Below are 22,980 nucleotides of genomic sequence, written 5' to 3'. Positions count from 1 at the left end.
GTCAGCAGCCCAGCACCTGCTCAGTTAGATAGACAATCAGATGATGATTGTCCATTCTTGTAGAAGTGATGTTTTACCTGGCACTTGGTTTCTGTTGCAAAGAATCACCAGAATTTTTTTTATTTGAATATTTTACATCTGTTTAATAAAATTCTTGGTAGCTTAACTGTACTGAAGTTAACTTCAAAACTGGAACAAGAGACATGAATTGGTCAAATATATTATATGAAATACTGGAATCAATACAACCACTCTATGTAATCACTTAAAAAGAGTGATGATCAAAGTCTTAAGCTTGATACTTTAACCATAACTTGATTAGAAGGAGATGTCATCTTTAAAAAAAAGTCTTTAAAAATAAGTTAAGCAATTTGGTATTCTTAAAAATAAAATGTCTTGGTAGTATATGTAATTATATTTTTAAAAAGCACAATAATCTTCCGTATTTTATTGTTCCCGTGTGTTTTATCATAGATATCCTGGTACCACACAGATTTCGAGGTGGTCCACATGACAATTTTAATCCTGATCCTAGGGTCATATTATTTGATATCAGTGGCCATTAGCAGTAAAAAGGACGATGAATGGCAAATCAGAGATTGCCCCAGTGAGCAGTTAGCCAATGAAACGAGTAGTCATTAGCAAGAGAAACGGAGAGATTTCATATTCTTTTAAATGTGATTAAAAACCCACTCATAGGTTCACTTGGGTGATGTAAAAGGATCCCCTAATCTGCAGTGCCAGTGTATAGAATTATGTTTAGTATTTAATATATGCATGTTAAACTAAATATTTCAACAAGGGGCACATGCTCCCAAGCACATCCTACGTTTTATCCTCAGTGGTCCTTCCCTGCAACGCCCAGGTGTTAGGTCTTTGCGGAGAGGCAGCTGCAAGCAACTGGGAGCTGCTGCTTTCGATCTTCAGGGAGAGGCAACAGTACAAGCAGTGGCTCTCCCGGCAGTTCCCAGCTCTTCGCTGTTACTGTTCCTTATGACTGCAGCTCCCAGCTTGCTGTCTCTAGCAGCTGCCACACAGAGATGCGGTCTGGGAACACCATGCAACTAAGTGGGACCAGGCAAGAATCTGAGATGGAAGGCACCGGACTCCACTTGTCCCCACCAGGCATTGCCTCTGGCTTGTGCCCAATGGGGAGTAGCATCTTACAGGTTCAGCCTGCAGGAGATGCTTGCCACGGTGCAGGGTGTAAGCCCTGGCCTCCAGCAGGTACGCTGGCTCTCAGACTTCTGAAGGTTGTTGTATGCGGCGTGGATTTCCTATTTCTGTATCCTGTTCCCCCTTGTCCCCAATGAATCTTTGACATATCAGACTCCTTTAAGGGTATTGGCTTCTCCCAGTTCAATGCTAGTAAACTGCAGCTGCCACTGTACATGGCAGAGGAAGTGACAACCTAGTTAAGTGAAATCTTTTTTTGTTGTGGTTGCAGCCGCTCGTTTCTTATTATGTATATGCTGTGTACCCGTACTGGGCTATAATTCCTTGCTTGTGCCTGTGTTCCTCTTGTCTTTGGTTAGCTTCTGAAATGCATTGACATCTACATGGCCCCAAAACTCCCCCCTCCCCTCCCTGAGAGAATAAATTATGGGTCCCCATGAGTAAGATGGGTACTCTTTCCTAAATGGGTGTTCATGAACCGTCTTACAATGAGCCTATTCAGAGTTCCAGTATTTACTTTAATACCGTAAAAGGTGAGATGCCTGAAAACTGAGAGCTGCTGCAGCAATTGCTCAGCATCTTCACTTTCCATCAAACTACCTTATACTCTCATGCAGGTATTTAGAGCTTGAAAACATAGCTGTCCATTGAGGAGTGCGTATTGAGTATTTACTGTGCTGAATTTGATTAATTCTTTACTAAGCTGCTAAGATCTTTTTTTGGTAAACTATTAGTTTTTTAAAGGAAAATGAGATTAATGGAAAGTCGGACTTAGTGATATAAGGAGGCCTGCATTCTTTTATTCATTTACATTTATTTTTTGAATTCTATTAATGATGGACCTCAAAGGATTTTTGGGAGCCAAAGGCTCAACAATCCAGCTAACCAAAAGCTGTTGAGTTACAGTGGATTCCAGTTTTGCAGTGTGATGACCAGATAAATCATTATTTCTCATGCTTTTACTGGTGCCCCTGAGCTATGTGTAATGAAGAAGTATAAAGAAAAAGCTATGTTCCAGCCACTTCTGCTCAGTAATTTGTAGCTATCTTAAAAACTGAATCCATTGTACCTTGCTGAGCAGTTAAGTAATCTCAGCAAATCAAGCAGTTCTCTGTTGATGTAGAGTTGAAGCAATCAAGAAGGGGGAAAAAGGTGGGTGCTAAGTAGCCAGTGTTTAATTTTGTGTCCTTTCCCTGAATTCCATTCATAGCTCTGTTAAGCGTTTCAAAGGATTATTGTTAATTTGCTCACGCTGGCCTCTCTCTTTGTTGGTTGAAGGAGCCACAAAACGTGTGAAATGTTCTTCTATAAGAACACTCATTTCAGTAGTTTACTTTCATAGGAAGTATTTTTTCTAAAGTATTTTTCGGTTTTACTAGTCTGACAAGTTTATGGAGAAAAAGTATAGTTGAGAAATTGTTAAAAGCTAGATAAGGAAGGGTTCTAAGTGGAACTAACCTAAGTTTCAGTACAACGGGAGGAAAAACGAGAGATGCCTTATACCAGTAACATAATACTGTGAGCATATCTTTGCCTGTTGAACTCAGATATGGGTTAATTGGAAGGCATTATGCATAGTGGTTGAGGACTTGTGTGGTTTATGTCAGTAAGATAAGGAGGCTTTCACTTCTAGGAGCAGAGTATAAATCCATCCTGAGGCCTTAAGTGGACCAGGTTTGCTAATCTTGGGTCAGGCCTAGGAACCCTAAATGTAATCTGGCATTATCTGGACTCTGTCATGAGAAACAGCATGGTGCCTGAAATACCTCTCACCAGGGGGGACGGTAATCCCTCGTTCACCCGCAGGTCAGACTTGCAGTCATTCTCCAGGGTAGTAGTGAGGAAACTTGCAATGCAGCTGCATGCCTCATTTAATCTGTGACTGTTGAAGAGATGAGTTTCTGAAGTGCCAGGTCCTGCTCTTCACAAGCACCAGTACTCCATGTTCTTTCAAAATATGTATCGGAAGCCCAGAAATAGTTCTTGTTAGGTAGTTTTGTAGCCTCTACCATTTTATCTCTAACCCAAAATAAGTCTCTAATTCATTTTATCAGTAAATAGTACAGCACTTCTCTCCTAGTTCTCAGAGGTGCCATTATTGTAGTTCTCCTGTCTAACGTGTGTAGTGTTTCAGCACCCTTTCCCTAACTGTGACTTGTGACTACAGAAATACCATTTTCATAATGTTAAATGTTGACTTTTAAGAACAGGGCTTCTCTTGAGGAAAAATAAATTTTCTCTCTGATGTGGTAATGTGAAAATTCAGTGTTGTGTATAACTACCATTTTGTAGACATTTGCATTTCACAAAATTAATATTTTGAAACGCATTTGGATTGTGAACAAAATGTGGCTTTACTTCATAACCTGAAGCTATCAAAATTTTTAACAATCTCTAAGACAGGATTTTCTTAAGCAGCACGTGTGATAGAACCATTGAAATATATGTCTGTCAGACTTATAACTCCTAAAAATATGTATTTGAGTTAGCTATCCTAAATAAATCTCTCACCATGAAACTTTATACATTTGAGCTACATTTGTAATTAATGTATAACATATTATGCTTTTGTGAGAGATTTTAGACATACTATTTTCCACAAGCGAAGCCTTTCTTTGTGTGTTGCTTTTTCTTTTGTGTAATGAGTTACTTTGTGTGACAGGTGGGAGATTCAAGAAAGAGATAGTAGTTGATGGACAAAGCTATCTGCTGCTGATTAGAGATGAAGGGGGCCCTCCGGAGGCACAGGTGAGCATTGTTTTTTGAACTTTGTGAGGCTAGACTAGAGATCATGAAAATGAATAACACGTAATAAAATTATATCTCACTTGCTATAAGAAAGTGCCAAAAAATTAAGACATTAGGATGAGAAAACAAGTTTTCCTAGAAAGTTTGTTAAATGTGTTTAAACATATACATATGATGGATTAAAACTTGCTCATGTAATTCAAAACAGAATACACTGATAGCCCTCCTATGAAGGCAGCCAAACATGTTACTCCTGATGTGAACGCGGTACGTTGCAATCTGTTGAAGTGACGTAACCTAATAGCAAAGCTTTTCTAACAGCAAGATGAAAATGAAGATGTCTTTTGGGGGAGAATTTCTATGCACTTGAATATGTAAAGATGTGTGTAATTTTAAAATTACATATGATTAATTGGTAGTGATGATGTCTGGGGCAGTAGTAAACGCCCTCCGGTGAAAATTGGTTCTTTTGTTGTTATAAAATGGCTAGTTGTAAATTTCACTTGGATAAACGGGAAGAACATAGCCCATATGAAGATATCTGCCATCAAATGCCCAATTCAGGGCTACAAAGTTACTTTACTGGCCAGGTAACTGCACTAAGTTACATTTTTATTAAATTTTCATATTAAAGGAAATGATTGAAGTTTGTGACTAAATCTTTTTGTAATGTTATCATAGCAGAGGTATTCACATTGAAATGTGTTAGAAGTCTCTGCTATTAAATCGTTATCCTTTGTCATTCTACCTTCTCTACTACTTTCACCTTATTTCTTCTTTATAGATAGTGTTGTGAGACTGTTTCTAGCTCTCTGGCCCCTTTGTATTCTTATGCAATTCCTGCTTGGCTGTTGAATGTTTATTTAACCTCTCTTGTCCTGTAAGAAGGCTGCTCTCTACTGCACACAAGATTTGGATATCTACAAAAAGGAGACAGATTGGTTATTTCTCTCTGGTTACTGTACTTGGGGATGATACAAGTTGAAACCATGAAAAGTTGCTATCTTCATGTGCTTGTATGGGCATTAGTACCAATGGTGAAACTGGCTACAGTCAGTGTTTCTGGGGCAATGAAGACCGCTCACCCTCTGCCTTCCCTTACCTGGTTATTAGCAGGATTCCTGAACAGCATTCACTGATGGAGCAGCTTCAGAGAATAAGCAGCAGGAGCTGTGGAGCGGCTCTGTAGCCAAACAGCTGAATGGGGAGTTTCCAGCAACAGCAGCAGCTTCTGTTTCAGTGCCCCACTACTGCCCATTAGCGGATTAAAGCCTTGTGGAAGAAGTTTAGACAAAGGAGAAGAGAAGAGGGTTAGGCAGAGGAATGAAGGAGTCTCAGAGGAGAAGCCCTTAAGAGAAGTTACAAACAAAAGACAAGTTTATAGAGAGGATCTTAATTTTCAATGGTTACTAAATTAAATGCATTTTAACATTGCTAGTTGGCACTTAAGTGCCCTGAAAAGTGAGGGTTTATAATCTAGACTAAACAAAGTAGGAAAATCCATGATAAAGGTGCAGTAAAGGATAATCCCTGTGTTTGGCCTTGCATTTTTTGTGCCAGGTTAATACAAAAACAGTTTGTAAAATGGCTCATTGTAAAGGATAAAATCAGAGTGAAATGTATTCTTTTGGGAAGCTGGTGGTAGTTTGCTTTTCATCCTTTTTAAAGCATGCCAATTGTGAATAAATCGCCATTTTCATCGCTCACCTAACTCAGAACTATTAGTCTCCTGTGATAAAACACAACAATTATGAGGGATTTGGCTCATGGTAGTTGCTGTGGGATGCAGAGCCTTACATTTGTAGGCTTCTGGTGTGATTTTTTTTTTTTGGCCTCATTTGAGCAAATGTTCCCCTAAAAATTGATGCCTGCGGTGTCATTCAACACAGTGACTGTCTATGAAATTGAACTGCCTCCTCTGTCTAGAGAGCTATTCCCTGTCATAGTGCGATTTGATGCACATTGGTGAGGAAATGAAAGGGAAACTTGAATTTGCCATTGCTAGTGCTGTTTTTTAAAGACTTTAGTTTCCCATGTGGTGGTGTTGCATCGTTATAATGTTAAATTACCTATAACAGTGTGTAAATTATTTGTGTGTGTGTACCTGAATAGAAAGTGATCCTATGGAACTATGTTAAATATTCTCTGTTGGTGTATCTCATAACCGTTAATAGATAGAATACCTTTCCATCATTGTGCACTGGTTTCACGAAAATTTTAATACATTCTTCAAAAACCATTAGTCTCATAAATTATTCTTTAGGAATATCAGTGCTGCAAGGAAAGATTCTAGTCTGAATACAATTGATTCCATGGTCTGAGATTAATTATACATTAAAATCCACCAGCTAGACTTTCACCACAGTTCTTGTACTCCTCTCATGTTTTTCATTAGGCTTCCAGTGCTGACAGCAGTTCAGCTCACCTAACTCACTCATTGACGGTGCTTAACGTTTCCTGCCATATATTACGTATTAGCACAATGCGGCATTGGCAAATCCATTGTAAGAGGTTGGCTTATTAAGTCTCTCTTGACGACTGTAAAGCTTTGTATTTGCTCTTTGGGCGCTAAGGACGTTAAATTGTGATTACCTGGCTAATTGTGTAGTCGATAAAGGGGCCCTCCGCAGAGCCACAGTGGGAGCTGGCTGGAGACGGAACTGAGCAGTCCCGGCTCACGCCAGCTCTGGACTTCTGTGCCTCTATTTTAAATGTAGTAAGAGCCGCCGAGCTCTTACCACATTTAAAATGCAGAGGCACAGCGTCACGGACTGGCGAGAGCTGGGACTGCTTGGTCCCGGCTTGCACAGGGTCCAGCAACCCCTGTTTGCGGTGGCCCGGGGTGGCTGTGGACAGAGGCCGCTGCCAGAGCATCCCCTGCCTGCCAGCCGGGGCTGCTGTGAACCAGAAGCTGCTTGGCAGCAACAGCTTCTATCCTCAGGGGGCCCAGCTCCCTGCTGGGATCCCCATCGACAGAGGCTGCTTGGCAGCTGCCTCCCCTATCCTCCCTCCCCTCCGCTGCCTCTGATAGGTTGACAGCACCACGGAGATGGTGCTGGGGGGGAACCGGCTTCTAAGGTGGCTTCCCCCAGCACTGGCTTCTGTTTCCTCCACCCCCCTGCTGCCTCTCATACTGAGGCAGCAAGTGGGGGTGGGGAAGCGAGTAGTCAAGAACTCCATTTGACTACCCGGTAAGTATAGACTTATCGGGTAGTTGAATAGTTGACTGCTTGCTTACATCCCTTTTGGATGTTTTACCACTTGGGTTAAGATATACATATATAGTGAAGTAAATGGTACATAACAAGCTATTTGTAATAATTTAACTTGTATAAATTATTTGAATAGAAATAATGAGATGCAACACCCCTTCATCCTCCGACATACCCTTTGAGTTCCTCTTTTCTCTCTGTGCAGTGAGCCTCAAGGATTCATGTTTTCACCATCTTTTTGCAACCATGAAAGTTAGGAACTTTTAAATGCAAACTGATCTAAACATATGGTCCTAGGCACTGGTGCTTTTAAAAAGTGTGAAACATTGCAAGAGTTAGTGATACTGAAGTAACAATGGGCACATGCCCAGCACACAACATAGATATGTAAACACAAACTACACTAATTATGGGGAGCATAGAGGAGTGTTGTCCAGTGGATAGGGCATTGGACTAGAGATTAGGAAATTTGTTTACTATTCCCTCTCAGACACAGGGCTGTTGGATCACCATAGGCCTCTATTTCCCCATCTGTAAAATAGTGATATTGATCTCCTTTGTAAAGCAGTTTAAAATCTTCTGATGAAGAAGTAGGTGCTATTATTTTTTGCCTTGTCAGCTCTTTGCAGTAGCATCTACTCTTTCTATGTATATACACAATGGGGCCATGACTTGATTGGTTCTGACAGTGTTTGCGTCATAATATTATGATTAATAACTATGGAGGGATAAGGTTGCAGCTGGTTAGCTTTTTATTGATGGAATAGACAGATTTATAAACTCATGTTATTAGTTTAAGAAATTCTCCTCTGGCTAGCTATAACCAAGAGGAATTTGCTGCCATGTTAATTTCATTTAATATTACTAACAATTATTTGTGATCTGGAATTACCCCTCCAGTTACGGTTATTTTAAGCCTTACCTGGGCATGGATGTTCCTCTTTCAGCAGATTTACACCACCAGCAAAAAACAGTTCACTTTCCCCCTACAAAACCTAAGGCATAATCATTTTACTTAAACTTCTATAATCAGGGCACCGGCAAATTTAGATATGTTAATTTCAGTTTTAGAATATCAAGAAATGCAAAATATATTTTGAAATTTTGCTTGGATCTGAAATGTAGTGAGTAAACTTGCAAACCCTTGAGCATAGTATTCTGTTTTGAATGTCCGTGCTAATGCGAGTAGAGAAATCGAAATACAGATATCAACAGGATGAAGGGGAAGGTGACGTAATAGGTGGTTGCACTAACCTTTCACTTCTGGAGTCCTGTTTTCAAATATCCATGCCATTCACAAGTGCAAAGCTTGGCAAGCTCATTTCATTCCCAGTTTCCATGTAACAAAACCCAGTTACTACTTTGAATATACCCAGAATTTATAGCATACATTTTGTATACCAGACGCTGCCTGGTTGAAGCCAAAATCCCTCACCACCACATGCAAACTCCCTGTAAAATTAAAAAGCAAGTTCAGAGTTATTAGTGTTAATGGTTAGATTTCCCAAATGTAGCATTCTTTCTCCCATCCTCTCAAGTCAGGGTAATTTAATTGCACCATTTGTATTGACTACTGCTCATTGCATTCCCACTGAATCTCTCTTCTTCCTTCCTCCCCTTCTTTTCTCTGTAGTTTGCCATGTGGGTTGATGCTGTTATATTTGTCTTCAGCTTGGAAGATGAAATTAGCTTCCAGACAGTTTACCACTACTACAGCCGTATGGCTAACTATCGTAACACTAGTGAAATCCCAATGGTACTAGTGGGAACCCAGGGTAAGTGCACTTTTGATTATAACATCTCTAAGAAGATACCAGGAATCTTGTTTCTGTCTTTATATTCTGTTATCTTTGGCTAATTACCTGCCTGAAAGTGTCTTTAAAGTGGGAGTTGTGTATTGAAATATTTTAAAGACAAACATACTTCATTTAATCTATTTCCTTTTATGCCAGCCTTTTTTGGGAAATGACTGATATTTCTAGGCACATGGTTGGTAAAATGTAAAACATTCCTGATGTTAACAGAAAATTGCTGTTCTGGGATTAGTGTTCCAAACTCTGTCCAGTCATATCTGTTTTTTTGCTCTGTCAACAAGACTGTTTACATGCTTTGAGTTGAGTACACGCATAAATGTTTGTAGGATCATGATGTAAATTATGATGGGACTCATATTGCTTAAAAGATCCGGCATAAACCAGACCTTTATCTCCTTAAATCACAACCGGAATAAGAGAAACTAAGACTTGGGAATCATTCTGCTATCAGTATTTATGAAAAAATGAAGGTTGTCATATACAAGCCAGACCTCAATCCTCTTTTAAATTTGCTGCATAGTCACTTGTGTTTTATGTCACTTGAAAAGAAACCCCACAATTTTACTTCATCCCAGTTAGGAAAGAAACTGTCCTGCAGGAACAATGCTAGAGCAGCATAGCCTTAGGCTAACAGAGGACTGGAAAGCTTTGGGTGTGTGCAGTTTCAGATCCTTTTATGAAAGATAGCATAGAAGCTTCTTATGCCCTGTTTCCCCCTTCTTCAGTGTTTTCAGCTATGCTTTTAGACTCCCTTTTCCCTGTAGCCTGCAGCCAGGAGAGAAGTTGAGGATGGTTCAATGAAGGTCTAGATCTTCATTGCTTCCTCACCTCGTCTTTCTTTTTGCCAATTAAGACAATGCCTGAGGACAGGTTGACAGTCCAATTGCCTGACTGCAGACTCTATACCAAAGCAGGTCATGGCAAAGCCCAGGAAATAGGGGAAACACGGAGTGTAAAGACTAGTAAAGAGGCCATAAGCCGGAAGCAGGTGACAGATAAAATGGGGAAGTAGATGATACAAAAAAAAATTTGAGGCTGAATAGAAGAAACTGCACTCAGAAATGGAAGTGAATTGCTTAAAGGGACACTATCAAGTTAAACATTTCACAATCTTTTTAACACCTAAGATTACTGCAAGAGACAGGTTTGAGGGGAAGAATATTGTTCAGGTTTTCCTTGCTAGGTGTGTCACTTGTGTGTTTTTCCTTACAATGATGTGGTCATCCTTGGAAGTTTTGTATACGTCTTTCCCAGAACTCCAGGGAGGAGGAGGGGGAATTTTAAAGGTAGTGGGTCTGGGAGGTAGCGAGGCAGGAGCAAAGGGTGATACAGGGCACCATTCTTAGCTATGCATCAAGGTGACAGTGTCCATTTTAATGTGATAGTAGCGATTCTATCTGACGCATTTCTGCTACCAATCCCACTAATTGTAGTTGTTAGATTCTGAAGTGAATCTCCTAAAATGTTAACATCTGTTTCCCTGCTGCTTCTGCTGCCAAAGGTGAATCCTCTTCCCAGTAGGAAAATGGATAGGGGGATAAAAGGGGAATATTCCCTCCCACCCCCCATCTTCTGGTGAAATTCAGGGCCATATTTTCACACACAAATAGCATGTGAAACAAAAAAGATATTTACATAATGCTGCTGATTTTTAGCTGCATTTATTGGGCACGTGCCTTCAGCACCCTCTGCTGGTTTTACAAAGAAAAATCACTAGGCTTGCTTCCACGCAGATGTGTGTTTTTTTTTTTTTTTTTTTTTTTTTTTAACCTTTCAGCTGTCAGATAATAATAGATGGCAATATAAAAACCAATATGCTTCATTTGGTACATGTCACATGTGAGATTTAAAATGTATGAAACTTTACCCAAAGTAATATATTTCAGATAGGAATGCCCTGTGTAGTATTGATTCACAGTAATTGGAGTTTATATTCAAGTTAAAATGAGGTTTTTTTCTCTCATGGTAGTCTCGTTGTTTTTTTTACTAAATACGGAGTAGCTTAGACTTGGCTACATTTTCCGATCACTTTTGCAATGCTGTGGTTCTTTGCATTGTTACTCTAAGCTGCCATGGGAATTAGGCAAATTTTATTATTATGTGTGTTGGTCTGAATTGTAATGGGGTGTAGTACTATACATCTTCAAAATACTTTACAGTGTTAACTAGCTTTTATAATGCCCTGACAAGTGGGTAAGTTAAGTCTAAAATCCCTATTACAATAAATTGCAGTTTCAAACAATTTATACAATACAATTATTGATCTGTCATATGTTCCCTGAATAAACTCTTGAAAGGAATATTGTGAAGGGGTTTTTAATTTTAACAGCTCACTAAATCCCCGCCTCAGATCTTCTCATTAGCTGTTTGGGATAACGGCATCTCCCCACTGTGAAATGAATGAGGGGCCATCCTGAAGGTGATAGGTTGCTATGCAGAATTCACAAATGTATATCTAAAAATAAAGGTTTTAGATAACAGGATATTTACCTGTGTTTTCCTGAGAAGAGTCCAAGATGCACCTCTGACCGTTCATTCTGTTGTGCAGTATCTCTAGAGAAACCATTGTCTCTTTGAAAATATGTGATATAGGATCAGAAGAAAAATTGTGGCGGACACATGTCTTAGACAATAAAGAATGTATATAGAAAGTAGCTTGTGATGGATGTGTATTATACACACAAAGGGAAAGGGTTTAAGTTGTACATGGAATCTTAAATTGACATTACCTGGCTTTGCGTATCTTTGTAACCTTTTGTCTCCGTGTGAAGTTTCTTGTGTGGATTTGGTTTTAGGGTTGCATTTAAGCGCCTTGTAGGCTCTAGGCATGGGCTGTTCTGTAGATATAAATTGCTGCTGTTGAATACAGGATTTCTTACCATGATAAAAGTGCTAATGCTGTTGCTTTTCTCCCCCTGCACGCTGTTACTGTAGATGCTATAAGTTCAAACAATCCACGGGTTATTGATGATGGCAGAGCAAGGAAGCTATCGAATGATTTGAAGAGATGCACTTACTATGAAACCTGTGCTACTTACGGGCTGAATGTGGAAAGGGTCTTCCAAGACGGTAAGGATGGAATTTTTTTTTCTACTCAGTATCTCAAAGTATACAATAGTCAAATAACTATTCTCCAGATTAATGCCCATTGCCTGCTGCAGAGTTCAGAAGGTTTAATCCTGGCTGGGATTTATTATTTTGGTGGCACCTTGAGTCCCAGGTAGGAATTTCTTGTTATGCTCAGCACTGTGATCTCACACCCAGCATTTTATCTGGCTATCCAGCTGTCTTCAGCTGCTGGGTTCATTAGAACCATACTATCATAAATACATTTGCTATTTCTGCAGGTTGTATTTGTATTTCTTCTGCGGTGGTGTCCCCATGGGTGCTCCACTTGAGGTGTCGGGCTCGTCCCGGCGCCGCAGGTTGGAGAGTCGTCAGCATAAATGCATAAAACAAGTATTCAAATTCTCTCTTGGCACCCACTTAAATGTTAACAGTTGTCAATTTCTCCTACCCCTCAGCATCAGAGAAGGATTGAGTCTTCAGGAGGGAATTAAAAGCGAGGGAGTGTAACTTTATGGACTAGTTTGAGAAGGATGTTGCAAGTCACTAATATAGCATGGAAGAAAAACATTAAATATGTAACTTGACCGACATTTGTTTAGTTGGACTGTTATTCCTGCAATAAGCTCTATTGTGTCCCTGAGGGGCAAATAATGGTTAAATAAAAACAATAAAACAAAAGTGGAGATAACCATTTGCAGTTCCTAAATGTTTTCTGTGTATGAAACAAGTCACTGTGCTCCCTCTAGTGGTAGTTCCACATACTGAAACAAGAGACAGAACTATGTAGCACTTTAAAGACTAACAAGATGGTTTATTGGTGATCAGCTTTTGTGGGCCAGACCCAATATTGATCACCTAATAAACCATCACCTAATAAACCATCTTGTTAGTCTTTAAAGTGCTACATAGTTCTGTCTTTTGTTTCAGCTTCACCAGACTAACAGGGCTGCATCTCTATCACAGTTCCACATGCTGTGTGTATTTGAGGCATCTACAAACTTCAACTGCACTCAGTGCCTCACTTCACCCCGTAGCTGTAAACTGGCCACTACAGAAATTATTCTGCTTCTTCAAGAAAATCTTTGAATTAGTTAAACTATTTCCTCCAATTCCTGATCCCTTGCCATGTTGCAGTCCTTGCGTTTTCTCTTCTAAGAGCTACACTTGCTGTAGTTACATGAGATCCCAGCTCATCAATAAGTGTCTAAGGCTACACCACAGACCACCTTTGGTGGCATGTAGTACACGTGTAGCTACCTGCTGCAGGGAACAGCAGGCGGAGTCCATGCTGTGGTGTGTTGCTGTGTGTGTGAGGAAGGGCACTGGCAACCTCTTTTCCCCTGCCAGAGCCTTTCTCAGGGGAGGAGAAAGGCTCCACTCTTGGAGCCTTTCCCTATTGTGGAGTGTTTCTCTGTGGTGAAAACCTCAAGTTGTGGGGAACTGCCTGGGTTTTTCTCCATGGCTTCCCCAGTGACAGAGCCTTCCTCTGCGGTGGGGAAAGGCTCCATTAGTGGGGAGACAGCAGCACACTTAAGTGCTAAAAGTCTCTGTGTAGCCAGGAATGCAGTGCTTGACCAAGTCCCACTCCTTTCAAGTGGATCTTTACTTCCCTAAGCCATTCCTCACTAGCCACAATGCTATTTATAACTCTGGAAGGCCAGATATTTAGGGATGTAGACCACATACCACCCAAAGGGGTGTGTAGTGTAGATTAGCATCGCATGTGCAAAAGTAGTGAGGAAAAATAGACCAAGCAGACTCTCTGCAAGTGAGAGTATTGAAGTGAATTGCTGATGGCTTAAAAATAACCTCTTAATTTGGAATTTGTTCTTAACACTTCAGCTACTACAATTTGTTTGCCATGTTGTTAAAGATGGGTTTAAGGAGAAATCCATTGCGTTCTCTTTGTATTCCCTGTATCAAAGGTTAATGTCTAAGATTTTTCATGTAAGAAACAAAAAAGCTCCATTTCTGGTATGAAATGAACTGCAGTTTATTTGTCATGCTTATACCCTAGGCAACATTTAAAAACAATGATAAGTCCCATGATAAGTCCCATGGCACCTTCAAGACTAACCAAAATATGTAGAATCATAGGCAAGGCCCATGTCATCAGATGAATTGGAGTGGAAATAACAGACACCAAGAAGTACCTGTCAATTGTAGGACCCATGTTAATGAAGCTAATTAAGTCAGCTGGATGTGTCCCACACATGGCTTTTGATGTGGAAATGGCAACATTGTCCTTCCTTATCAACTAGAAAAACTTTTGCAGTGCCATTCCCTCTCATGTCTGATCTAGGGAGACGGGACTTGCAGAATTTTACAGTGATACAACTCCTCCACTTGTGCATACGTGTACTAGATAAGCTGCTGGTTACTTGTGGCGGCCCTTTCCCAGAATGTCAGTGATGCTATGTAGTGAATACAAGGAGTAAATATAGTGTGGGAAAACTCTTAGAATATGTGACGTGATGGTGCATTTTAAACGCTTAATATGCCGAGTGGCATAAAATAGCCTGTGCATGAAGTGCTTTTCAGGTGAGGTCAGCAAGGAAGTGTAGGGCAGCTCCTGTTCCCATTGAAGTCAGTGAGGGTGTTGTCATTGACTTAAAAAAAGAAAAGAAAAAAAAAGAGGTGTCTTTGGGCCAATATGTTCCTTACCTGGACTCTTTTCAATATTAGTAGTAGTAGTATTTATTAATAAAATATAGGACTATATAGCACTTTAAGACTAACAATATGGTTTATTAGGTGATGAGCTTTCGTGGGCCAGACCCACTTCCTCAGATCAAATAGTGGAAGAAAATTGTCACAACCATATATACTAAAGGATACAATTAAAAAAATGAACACATATGAAAAGGACAAATCAAATTTCAGAACAGAAGGGGGATGAGGAGGGGAGGTAAACGTCTGTGAGCTAATAATATTAGAGGTGATAATTGGGGAAGCTAATATCATTAGCTCACAGACATTTACCTTCCCACCCTCCACCCCCAGCTTCCTTCTGTTCTGAAATTTGATTTGTCCTTTTCATATGTGTTCATTTTTTTAAACTGTATCCTTTGGTATATATTGTTGTGACAGTTTTCTTCCACTATTTGATCTGAGGAAGTGGGTCTGGCCCACGAAAGCTCATCACCTAATAAACCATCTTGTTAGTCTTTAAAGTGCTACATAGTCCTATATTTTGTTTCAGCTATACCAGACTAACACGGCTACATTTCTATAACTATTTATTAATAGTTACTGTTTGTTCAGGGCACTTTACAAAACAGGAAGACCTTATCTTTTGCTTGAAGTCTTAATTTTAGGGACCTCCTATGATGACTATGCATGAAAACAAACAAAACAAACACACAAAAAAAGCAAAGAGAGGATGGGATGTATGAAGGCATACTGTAGGGATAAGATTCCCCAGTACAGGTATGCGAACGTTTTTATGGCTCAATTACCATTTTAAAATCTTATTTAATTAAAATATTTTGACTTGATGCATGTAGCCTTTGTAGAATATTTCTGTTTTTAAGAAAGATTTAATAGTTGTGTAACATAATTGCATACAAAGTTTGAGGTGACCTAATAACTCCTAATAAAGTTGGCTTTCTTCTTCAGTAGAATGTGTCTGTCTGTGGAACAGACAGGCTTTAAAACATGACCTTTTTTGCAAAATCTTCACCAACTATGTACTCTTTATAAAAGTACTGTACACAGTGGGTGTGACTAGACTACAGGGTTTTTCCGAAAAAAGTGGCCTCTCGAAAAAACTTCACCTGTGTCTAGACTGCTGCCACGTTCTTTCAAAATTAAATCGAAAGAACATGGCAGTTTTTTTTTGACCGTGGAAAACCTCATTTTATGAGGAACAACGCCTTTTTTTGAAAATGCTCTTTCAAAAAAAGGCGTTATTGACGCAAACTGTGCTTTTTCGAAAGAGCATTCAGACTGCTTGGGCGCTCTCTTTCAAAAAAGAGTCTTGCTTTTTCGAATGCAGCCTAAGTGCTGTCTTTCGAAAGAGGCTTTTTTAAACTATTTTTTCGAAAAAGCCTCTTTCGAAAGAGGCTTGTAGGATAGACGTATTCAGTGTGATGCAGGAATGCAGCAGATTATCAGAGGGCATGTAACAAAATTAGTTAATGAAACCATTAATAAGATAAGTTTACAGGTATCAACATTATTTGTAAAATGCACCAACTTCATAAATACTCTTTTTTGGATTTTGTATATAGATTTGTATTAGCTTGTGTGGGGCTGATAGAGGGAATGTAACTTTCTCTATTAAATTTTATATGAACCTTCACAATGGTTGTTTGTTTGTATTAATGTATGTGATCATATTTCATAGACGAATGTGTGTTATCCGGTCACCTATTTTCTTATTCCTCTACTTCTTCTTAGTTGACATTGCTGTCCTATCATTCTGTTTTGGATTTCCCAGTAATGGAGCGTGGTATTGAGCATCGTATAAAGAACAGAAATATAGAATTGGTAGTGTGTGTATATATTTATTTATTTAGCAAGAGCTAGAAACTCCTGTAATAGAATTCAAATATGTTAAAAAATGACCCATAATTTTACATTCACAAATACTTGTGCATACAGCTTACTTCTACTATCAGGAAGTTAATCAAGGCAAATTCTATTATGCAACTTGCAGTTCATCAGAAATTCAAAATTTCCAAATTTGTATCTAATAACCAACCCTAGGTTTCTTTCATCATATCTAGTTGGAATTTAATTTTATTGTTTATGGACACTTCTAATAGCTATTTGTTCTCTTCTGTATTTTCTGCCTTGACTGATGTTGATAGATCCTCCTAATTACATTTCGACTGCAAACTTCAGTAAAATGCTGCTTGCTCCTTCATTCAGATATTGTTGAGTAAGACTGGATGGAGAATTGATTTTGCCTTAGCCACCTCCATGCTCTCGCACAGTGTGATCAGTTGCTGTTGATCCATAACCGTTGATGATCTTTTTGCCGCTTTTCAGTCTACTTCCCTGTTCCTGTCAATAAGCTAATTGATTTTCTTTTCAAGTACAATTTTGTGAAATGGTATCTCATGCTTTATGAAAATCCAAATATATTGCATCTGGCATGTTCAAGTAATAGAAATTTTGCTCTTACCTTAAATCGCATTAGTCTTGGAAGAGCTATTAAAGTTTGTTTTGTCACTGTATCAATTTTTTTAGGACTAAGCAATTAACAGTTTGAGTATTTCTCAATATAAATTATTGGTCCTTGAAATTTTAATTGTAGAAATTTTAATTGTCAGGCTAGCTCAGGTTTTTTTAAGTTTTAAATCTGTTCTAATGGTTCACAGTTTTTCAAAAGTGATTATTTGTGGTGTAATAAATGTAGTTAATTCTCTTAATTCCTTAAGGTTTCTAAATCTGGTTTAATATGTATATGCCCAGACTGTCTCTTACATGTTTTTATTGGGAGTTATTTTTGCTGGGCCGTGTTCTCTTACTAATTATTTAAACTTCATTAAATTGGAAATGGTTTTTTTTTAAGAATCACATGATAAATGAGAGCCTGGTTTTGCTGCTCTTCTGAGGGACTACTGTGGGATAGGGTGCTATTGTGTGTGTTTCAGGATGGCTGAATCATGCCGTGTATTACTGCTCTATATAAAAAGAAAATGGGGTTTATTTGTAAGTGTGGTTTTGTGTGTCAAAATGTTAAGGCCATAGGCTGTTTAATTGGGGTTTATTTGTTTTTTGGTACTTCAAAAATTGTGATAATTTTTTTTGTAAAAGTACAATAGATCTATAAAAAAAAAAATCTCATTAATCTGTAGCTCTCTTTTGCCACACATCAAAATAGCTTTATCAGTGAAACTGAAAATGGTTATTTTAATATTCCTCGGTGGCGCAGTATTGTACAGTGTTCTGCCCCAGGATGTGTCTCTAATTACTTTAGCTTGCTTGGATTAGCTTGATCTACCATTAATGCTTAAGAATTGCTCTTACTTTTGCTCATGATGTATTTATAATTGCATGTCTTTTTGGTTTCTTCAGATTTTCTGTTGTGTGATCCATTTAACCCAATTCTACATATCTATCTTAGTATACACCAATAGAGAATGTCAAAACCTTATCTGCTGTGTAGTTTGCTTGCATCGGGTGCAAACTGATTCAAAGTTGTTAATATGATTGTATAATTTGCATTTAATGGTCAGCCTGATATTGTAGTGTAGAAGTCAATTTATTTTTCTCTTGTACTTAACAGCTGTGGAATTAGGAGACAGTTGTATATTTTTAAGCACAACTTAAACATGAACATCATTCAGGGTTACTATTCCTCACTAATGAATTGTTAATATAAATTAAAGATATACAGAACACAAATAGGTTTATAATAGGTTTTTCACATTTTCCAATTTCTCAAGTAGATCTCTTTTTAAAAAACCAATTGCTTTACAAATGTGAGCTCTCATTTTAATAGAGCTAATGGACAATTATTTAAGTCTGGCTCTTAGAGAGATGTTAGCAATGAGTCTTGAGAGAAAAAGCTTTACTGAAATTTCAGTGTTGTTTACTGTCTAATTGTTAAGGTGCCGCTAGACAAATTAGAGCAGGCACTGGAAATAAGTCATCACTTGAATGGAATCTTTCAATGTGATTTAATTATCCCAATTACTGTGGATAGTATGGCGCTGCAATCAAGTTTAATGAAAGGTGAATTCCTTAGCTTCTGAAATGGTTTAGAACACATGCCAAAGGAGGAAAAAGGTACAAGGCTCAAAAAAAGTAGCTTGTTGAAGCTATGTATCTAGCAGGATAATTGGCGGGATATTTGTATGACTGCAAGATCTAGCCTCTAATCAGTTCAGCTGCTCCTGACTTGCGTTTTTCCTTTTGTAATCCACCACATATTAACTGCTGCCACTAACATTCACAACAAAAGACATAATGTAATGGTGGAGTGGTAGACTGGAATGCACTGTGTTCTGGGTTATTTGGATCAGGAGAAAATTGACCCCAGTTAATAATTTGTACCCTTTGCTATGTCAACAGTGTCAGGTTGAAGGAATGGGGAAGTAGAGCTGTTAGAATCTTGAAATGCCTACTGAACATTACATTGTTGGGTTTTTTTAGTGTGTGTGTGTGTGTGTGTGTGTGTGTGTGTGTGTGTGTGTGTGTGTGTGTGTGTGTGTGTGTGTGTGTGTGTGTAAAATATCCATCCAATGCATATGGAGATTAAAAAAAAAATTCCACATCCTGCCCACTGTATTACTGACCCAGCTGTGTGAGTAGAAAGGTGTTTTAATAGAGTGTAGTTTACGCTCTGTATTAAAGAATAAGGATGACACATTAGCCCTTGTACCTTGGGATTGCAAAGAGAGGCTGTCATTCACTATCTGTTTTTATAGATGTATTTTCATTAAGAAATGCTAATCAGCTTAATGGCTAGCGAATAAAGTCTTAGTCCTATTTACACTGACAGATTTTAGGAAGAGGCAATCTTCACTCTTAGACTAGATGTGGCCCTAAGGGTTCCTCGGTTGGAAGTCAGATGCTAGAGCTATGTGGATCCAAAGTGCAATGCAGAGCAAGAGAGCAGGTCCTCTGGCTTCTGTAATTACTTCGATTTCAGTAATGTACAGCTGTGACCTTTCGGTAGAATGCTTATGGCTACAGTGTGGCATCTGAAGTGACATGCAGCCCTGATTACCCATTAGCTAGACTAGTCAACGGTGGACAATATCAGCCTGTTTGAATTCTAATTTAAGCAGGCTGATACTCAGCCCAGCAGCATTGAGTATTAACCCTTTGACTCTACTTAGTCACAGGTATTCATATGTTTCCTTTTTTAACAAAACTCTCAAAAGAGACCCAATTATTTGTGTGCACAGTTAGCTTCATATCTCATAAAAATCTCATATCTGCCATTCTTTTTAAGTCGCTATTTGCATCAGGTGAAGGTACATTTTAGTGTAACATTCTTTTTTCATGGGAATAAAGCATGTGAAATGTTTATTTGACCAGGATTCATGAGCCGCTAATTGTTACGCCTAGTCTTAGAGAATAAGACTGTAGTTAATGTGACAGGATAAAGTTTGCAGTTTTGATGTAGTCAAACTATTTGTTAAACTCACCATGTAATCAGACATAATTATCTATCTAACATTTGACCTTTTTTGCTAAGTCTTGTTTTTTAGTAGTATATTTCTGTTATGCATTAATTGACGAGTATTCAATATCTAATTTCATTTTTGGAAAATGCATAGAGAATAGGCTTGCTAGTGCAATCAATGCTGTTTCTGTTTGAATGTTATAAAAACATTTGTCTTCTCTTAACTTGATTTGGAGGATATGTGTTCTTGAATACTGGGTTTTTTGAGGGGAGGCGGGCTGGTTTTTGCCTCTTGTGTAATATCTTCTCTCGCTCGCTCTCTCTCTCTCTCTCTCTCTCTCTCTCTCTCATATATTGTGTGTGTGTGTGTGTGTGTGTGTGTGTGTGTGTATATATATATATAAATAAAAACTATTGAATGACTGTTTCACACTCTCTCTCTCTGCCTCTGTCTTATATGAATGACTCCTGAAGTTGTTGCAGATTACAGGGTATCCCCTTCACTAAAAATGATAAAGCAAATGTTCTAAGGGGATTGTTTTCATAATACTTTAATAACATTCTCTGGACACGCCCTTACCCTGATTCTGATATTACATATATGGTGAAATTTTCAAAGATTCCTAGTCTGACTGTCGGGAAATGCTTTTGCTAATTGATTTACTAAGCTTAATTTGGCGCAATTGAGGAAAAAAATTACCTTAATTCTGTTTAGTTGCAACATTATTGTGTTTATATGGAATAGAGAATATTTTTCTATCTGCAGAACTTATTGGATATTTTATCAAAAGCCGTGGAAAAAATAAAGCTCCTTGTAATTTAGGAAGTGGTCACAAGGGAGCAGTGTAACAGTATCCAAGGATTGCTTTTAGGCAGCTTCCCCTCCTCCCTGTTACTGTTGAGAATACAGGCATAATAAAACTAACATACTGGTTTAAGAGATCATTTAGCCCTGTAATAAGACACACTCCATAAAGTATGTGGAGTTATTGGATCAGCAGTATACAGAAGTAGAAGTTAAAAAGAGAGGAAAAAAAAAAGAATTTTAGCTCTTTGGAAAAATGAAGGAGAAAGGAGTAAAAAGGTTAAATAGTACAGAAAACTAAAATCTCTCTGGATTTCTTCAGCATATTAAAAATAAGTGATTGTCAGGAGCTAGCAAATGACAGATCTGCTATTATAATATTAAAATAATTTGAATATAAAATCTTCCTATACTCCTATTGGAGTTCTGAGCATCTTCCCTACTTTTTCCATAGTGAAGACTCCATTATGGAGGGCCCTGTGTTTCATTCATAGTAGTACTCTGTTGGATTCGCTTCATAATCAATTAGCCTGCTCATAAACTGGCCAGAGGGACTCTAGCAGCAAGCTATGCACTCTGCAGGGCAGGGGCCTAGCATTCCACTTTTACACCAGATTGACGTTATCTGGAGCTGGTTTAAAAAAAAAATCAGTCAGTCCACTTTACAAATGAAATATGAAATAGAAGAGCATGATCAGTGTGATATGACTCATTATTTAACTTTATATTGAATCTACTATATATTTTAGAGTGTTTCTATGTCCGTGTGTCCAAACGTTCATTTGTTCAAGAACTCCTCTGAAATGGTAAAAGGTAAGGCCACCAAATTAGGTAGACAACTTCCTCTTATCATAACTTAAAGCAAGGTCAGGGTTTGGTTATGCCAGGACAATGGGGTGTGCTTGGAATGCGATTGTTTCACATCAAATGGAAAGAAAATGGTGTGATAGCAGGGACAGTTATGCTCATAAATTACCACTGGGGGGGGCAACAAACACCCAACCCAGGGGGAGCAGACAGTGGCCGGCAGCCCGGCCCCCGCTGCCATGGCTTCTCCCAGGGAACAGTCGCTCACTGCGCCAAGCAGCCCCAGCCACCCCAGGCTAGCCCTGGGGAAAAGCCAGTAGGTGGCCCATGCATCCCTCCTTGTCCTAAGCCAGTCCACCCATCCTAGGCCAGCCATGGGGAGGAGCCAGTGGGAGGCCTGCTTCTGCTAAAATGATCAGATTTTTTTTAAAAAATGACATTTGTTGGTGTGTGTATGCACGTGTGCACTTTGTTTTGCAGCCATTAGCACTTGAAAGTTTCTTTCCTTAATGAATGTTTTGATTATTTGATCTCAGATCTGCAACAAAGTTCGAATTTGGTGGCCAGTTCTTCTGGAAAATCACATAAATGGGGTTCCTCGATGAGAAACAACGAGAAATTCTGTGGCTCCTTAGAGCTTTCGTGGGCAAAACCCACATTGTCATATGAGATGAGCTTGAGGTGCAATACAGCATTCCTTCTTGGCCCAAAACTGTGCCTTCCCACGGTTCTGCTTCGGCAATGTACTGAAGCATGTGTGCAGTCTCACCGATTCCAGTGAAACAATTCACGTGCTGACGTACCTGTCAGTGATGCTACTCAAATGCTGTTATGTTTTTCTGAACCCATGGCCAAATCTGTAGCCGTTAACCATATTAACATTCAGAGCTTCCTTACCATGTCCTGAGAAGTAAGAAACTAGTTAGGACTGGACACCCCCAGCGAGCGTTTCAGAGCAGAACATAGCACAGAATCTTTGAACAACCAGCAACAGAATATCCTGCATCTTAAATGATCACATTCAGTCAGTTTGCCAACCTCCTTATTTTAAACTAAGAAATCATCAGCTCCTCTGTTTAGTTATAGTTTTTCTTTGAATAATATTTTCCCTCTTCTCCCCAGTTGCTTATATTTCTCTTCAAAGGAGGAAATAAACTGAGTAAAAATAATTAAAATAATATCTGACGAAAAAATCTTTAGTTTATTTTGTTCAGGCATACAAATAGGATGGCTCTTGGAAAAACTTATTGAATTAAGCCAAAA

General features: G+C 38.8%; 1 protein-coding gene across 12 annotated transcripts in view; it reads left to right on the top strand.

Moving 5' to 3' along the window:
• The window catches only part of AGAP1 (ArfGAP with GTPase domain, ankyrin repeat and PH domain 1), a 489,058-nt gene that overhangs the window by 184,213 nt on the left and 281,865 nt on the right, over nt 1–22,980 (top strand). For 11 of the 12 annotated variants that reach the window (XM_075934057.1, XM_075934053.1, XM_075934056.1 and 8 more), the window contains 3 exons: nt 3,839–3,924; nt 8,770–8,911; nt 11,885–12,019. The exons of the other annotated variant lie outside the window; for it this stretch is intronic. In XM_075934057.1, the coding sequence (XP_075790172.1) occupies nt 3,839–3,924; nt 8,770–8,911; nt 11,885–12,019 (363 nt within the window). The remainder of the gene's footprint in view (nt 1–3,838; nt 3,925–8,769; nt 8,912–11,884; nt 12,020–22,980) is intronic. 12 annotated transcript variants of the gene reach the window in all.

The sequence above is a fragment of the Pelodiscus sinensis genome, chromosome 7 (assembly GCF_049634645.1).
Source record: "Pelodiscus sinensis isolate JC-2024 chromosome 7, ASM4963464v1, whole genome shotgun sequence".
Taxonomy (NCBI): Eukaryota; Metazoa; Chordata; order Testudines; family Trionychidae; genus Pelodiscus; species Pelodiscus sinensis.
Note: the sequence above shows the minus strand (reverse complement) of the source record. Positions and strands in the feature narration are given on the sequence as shown.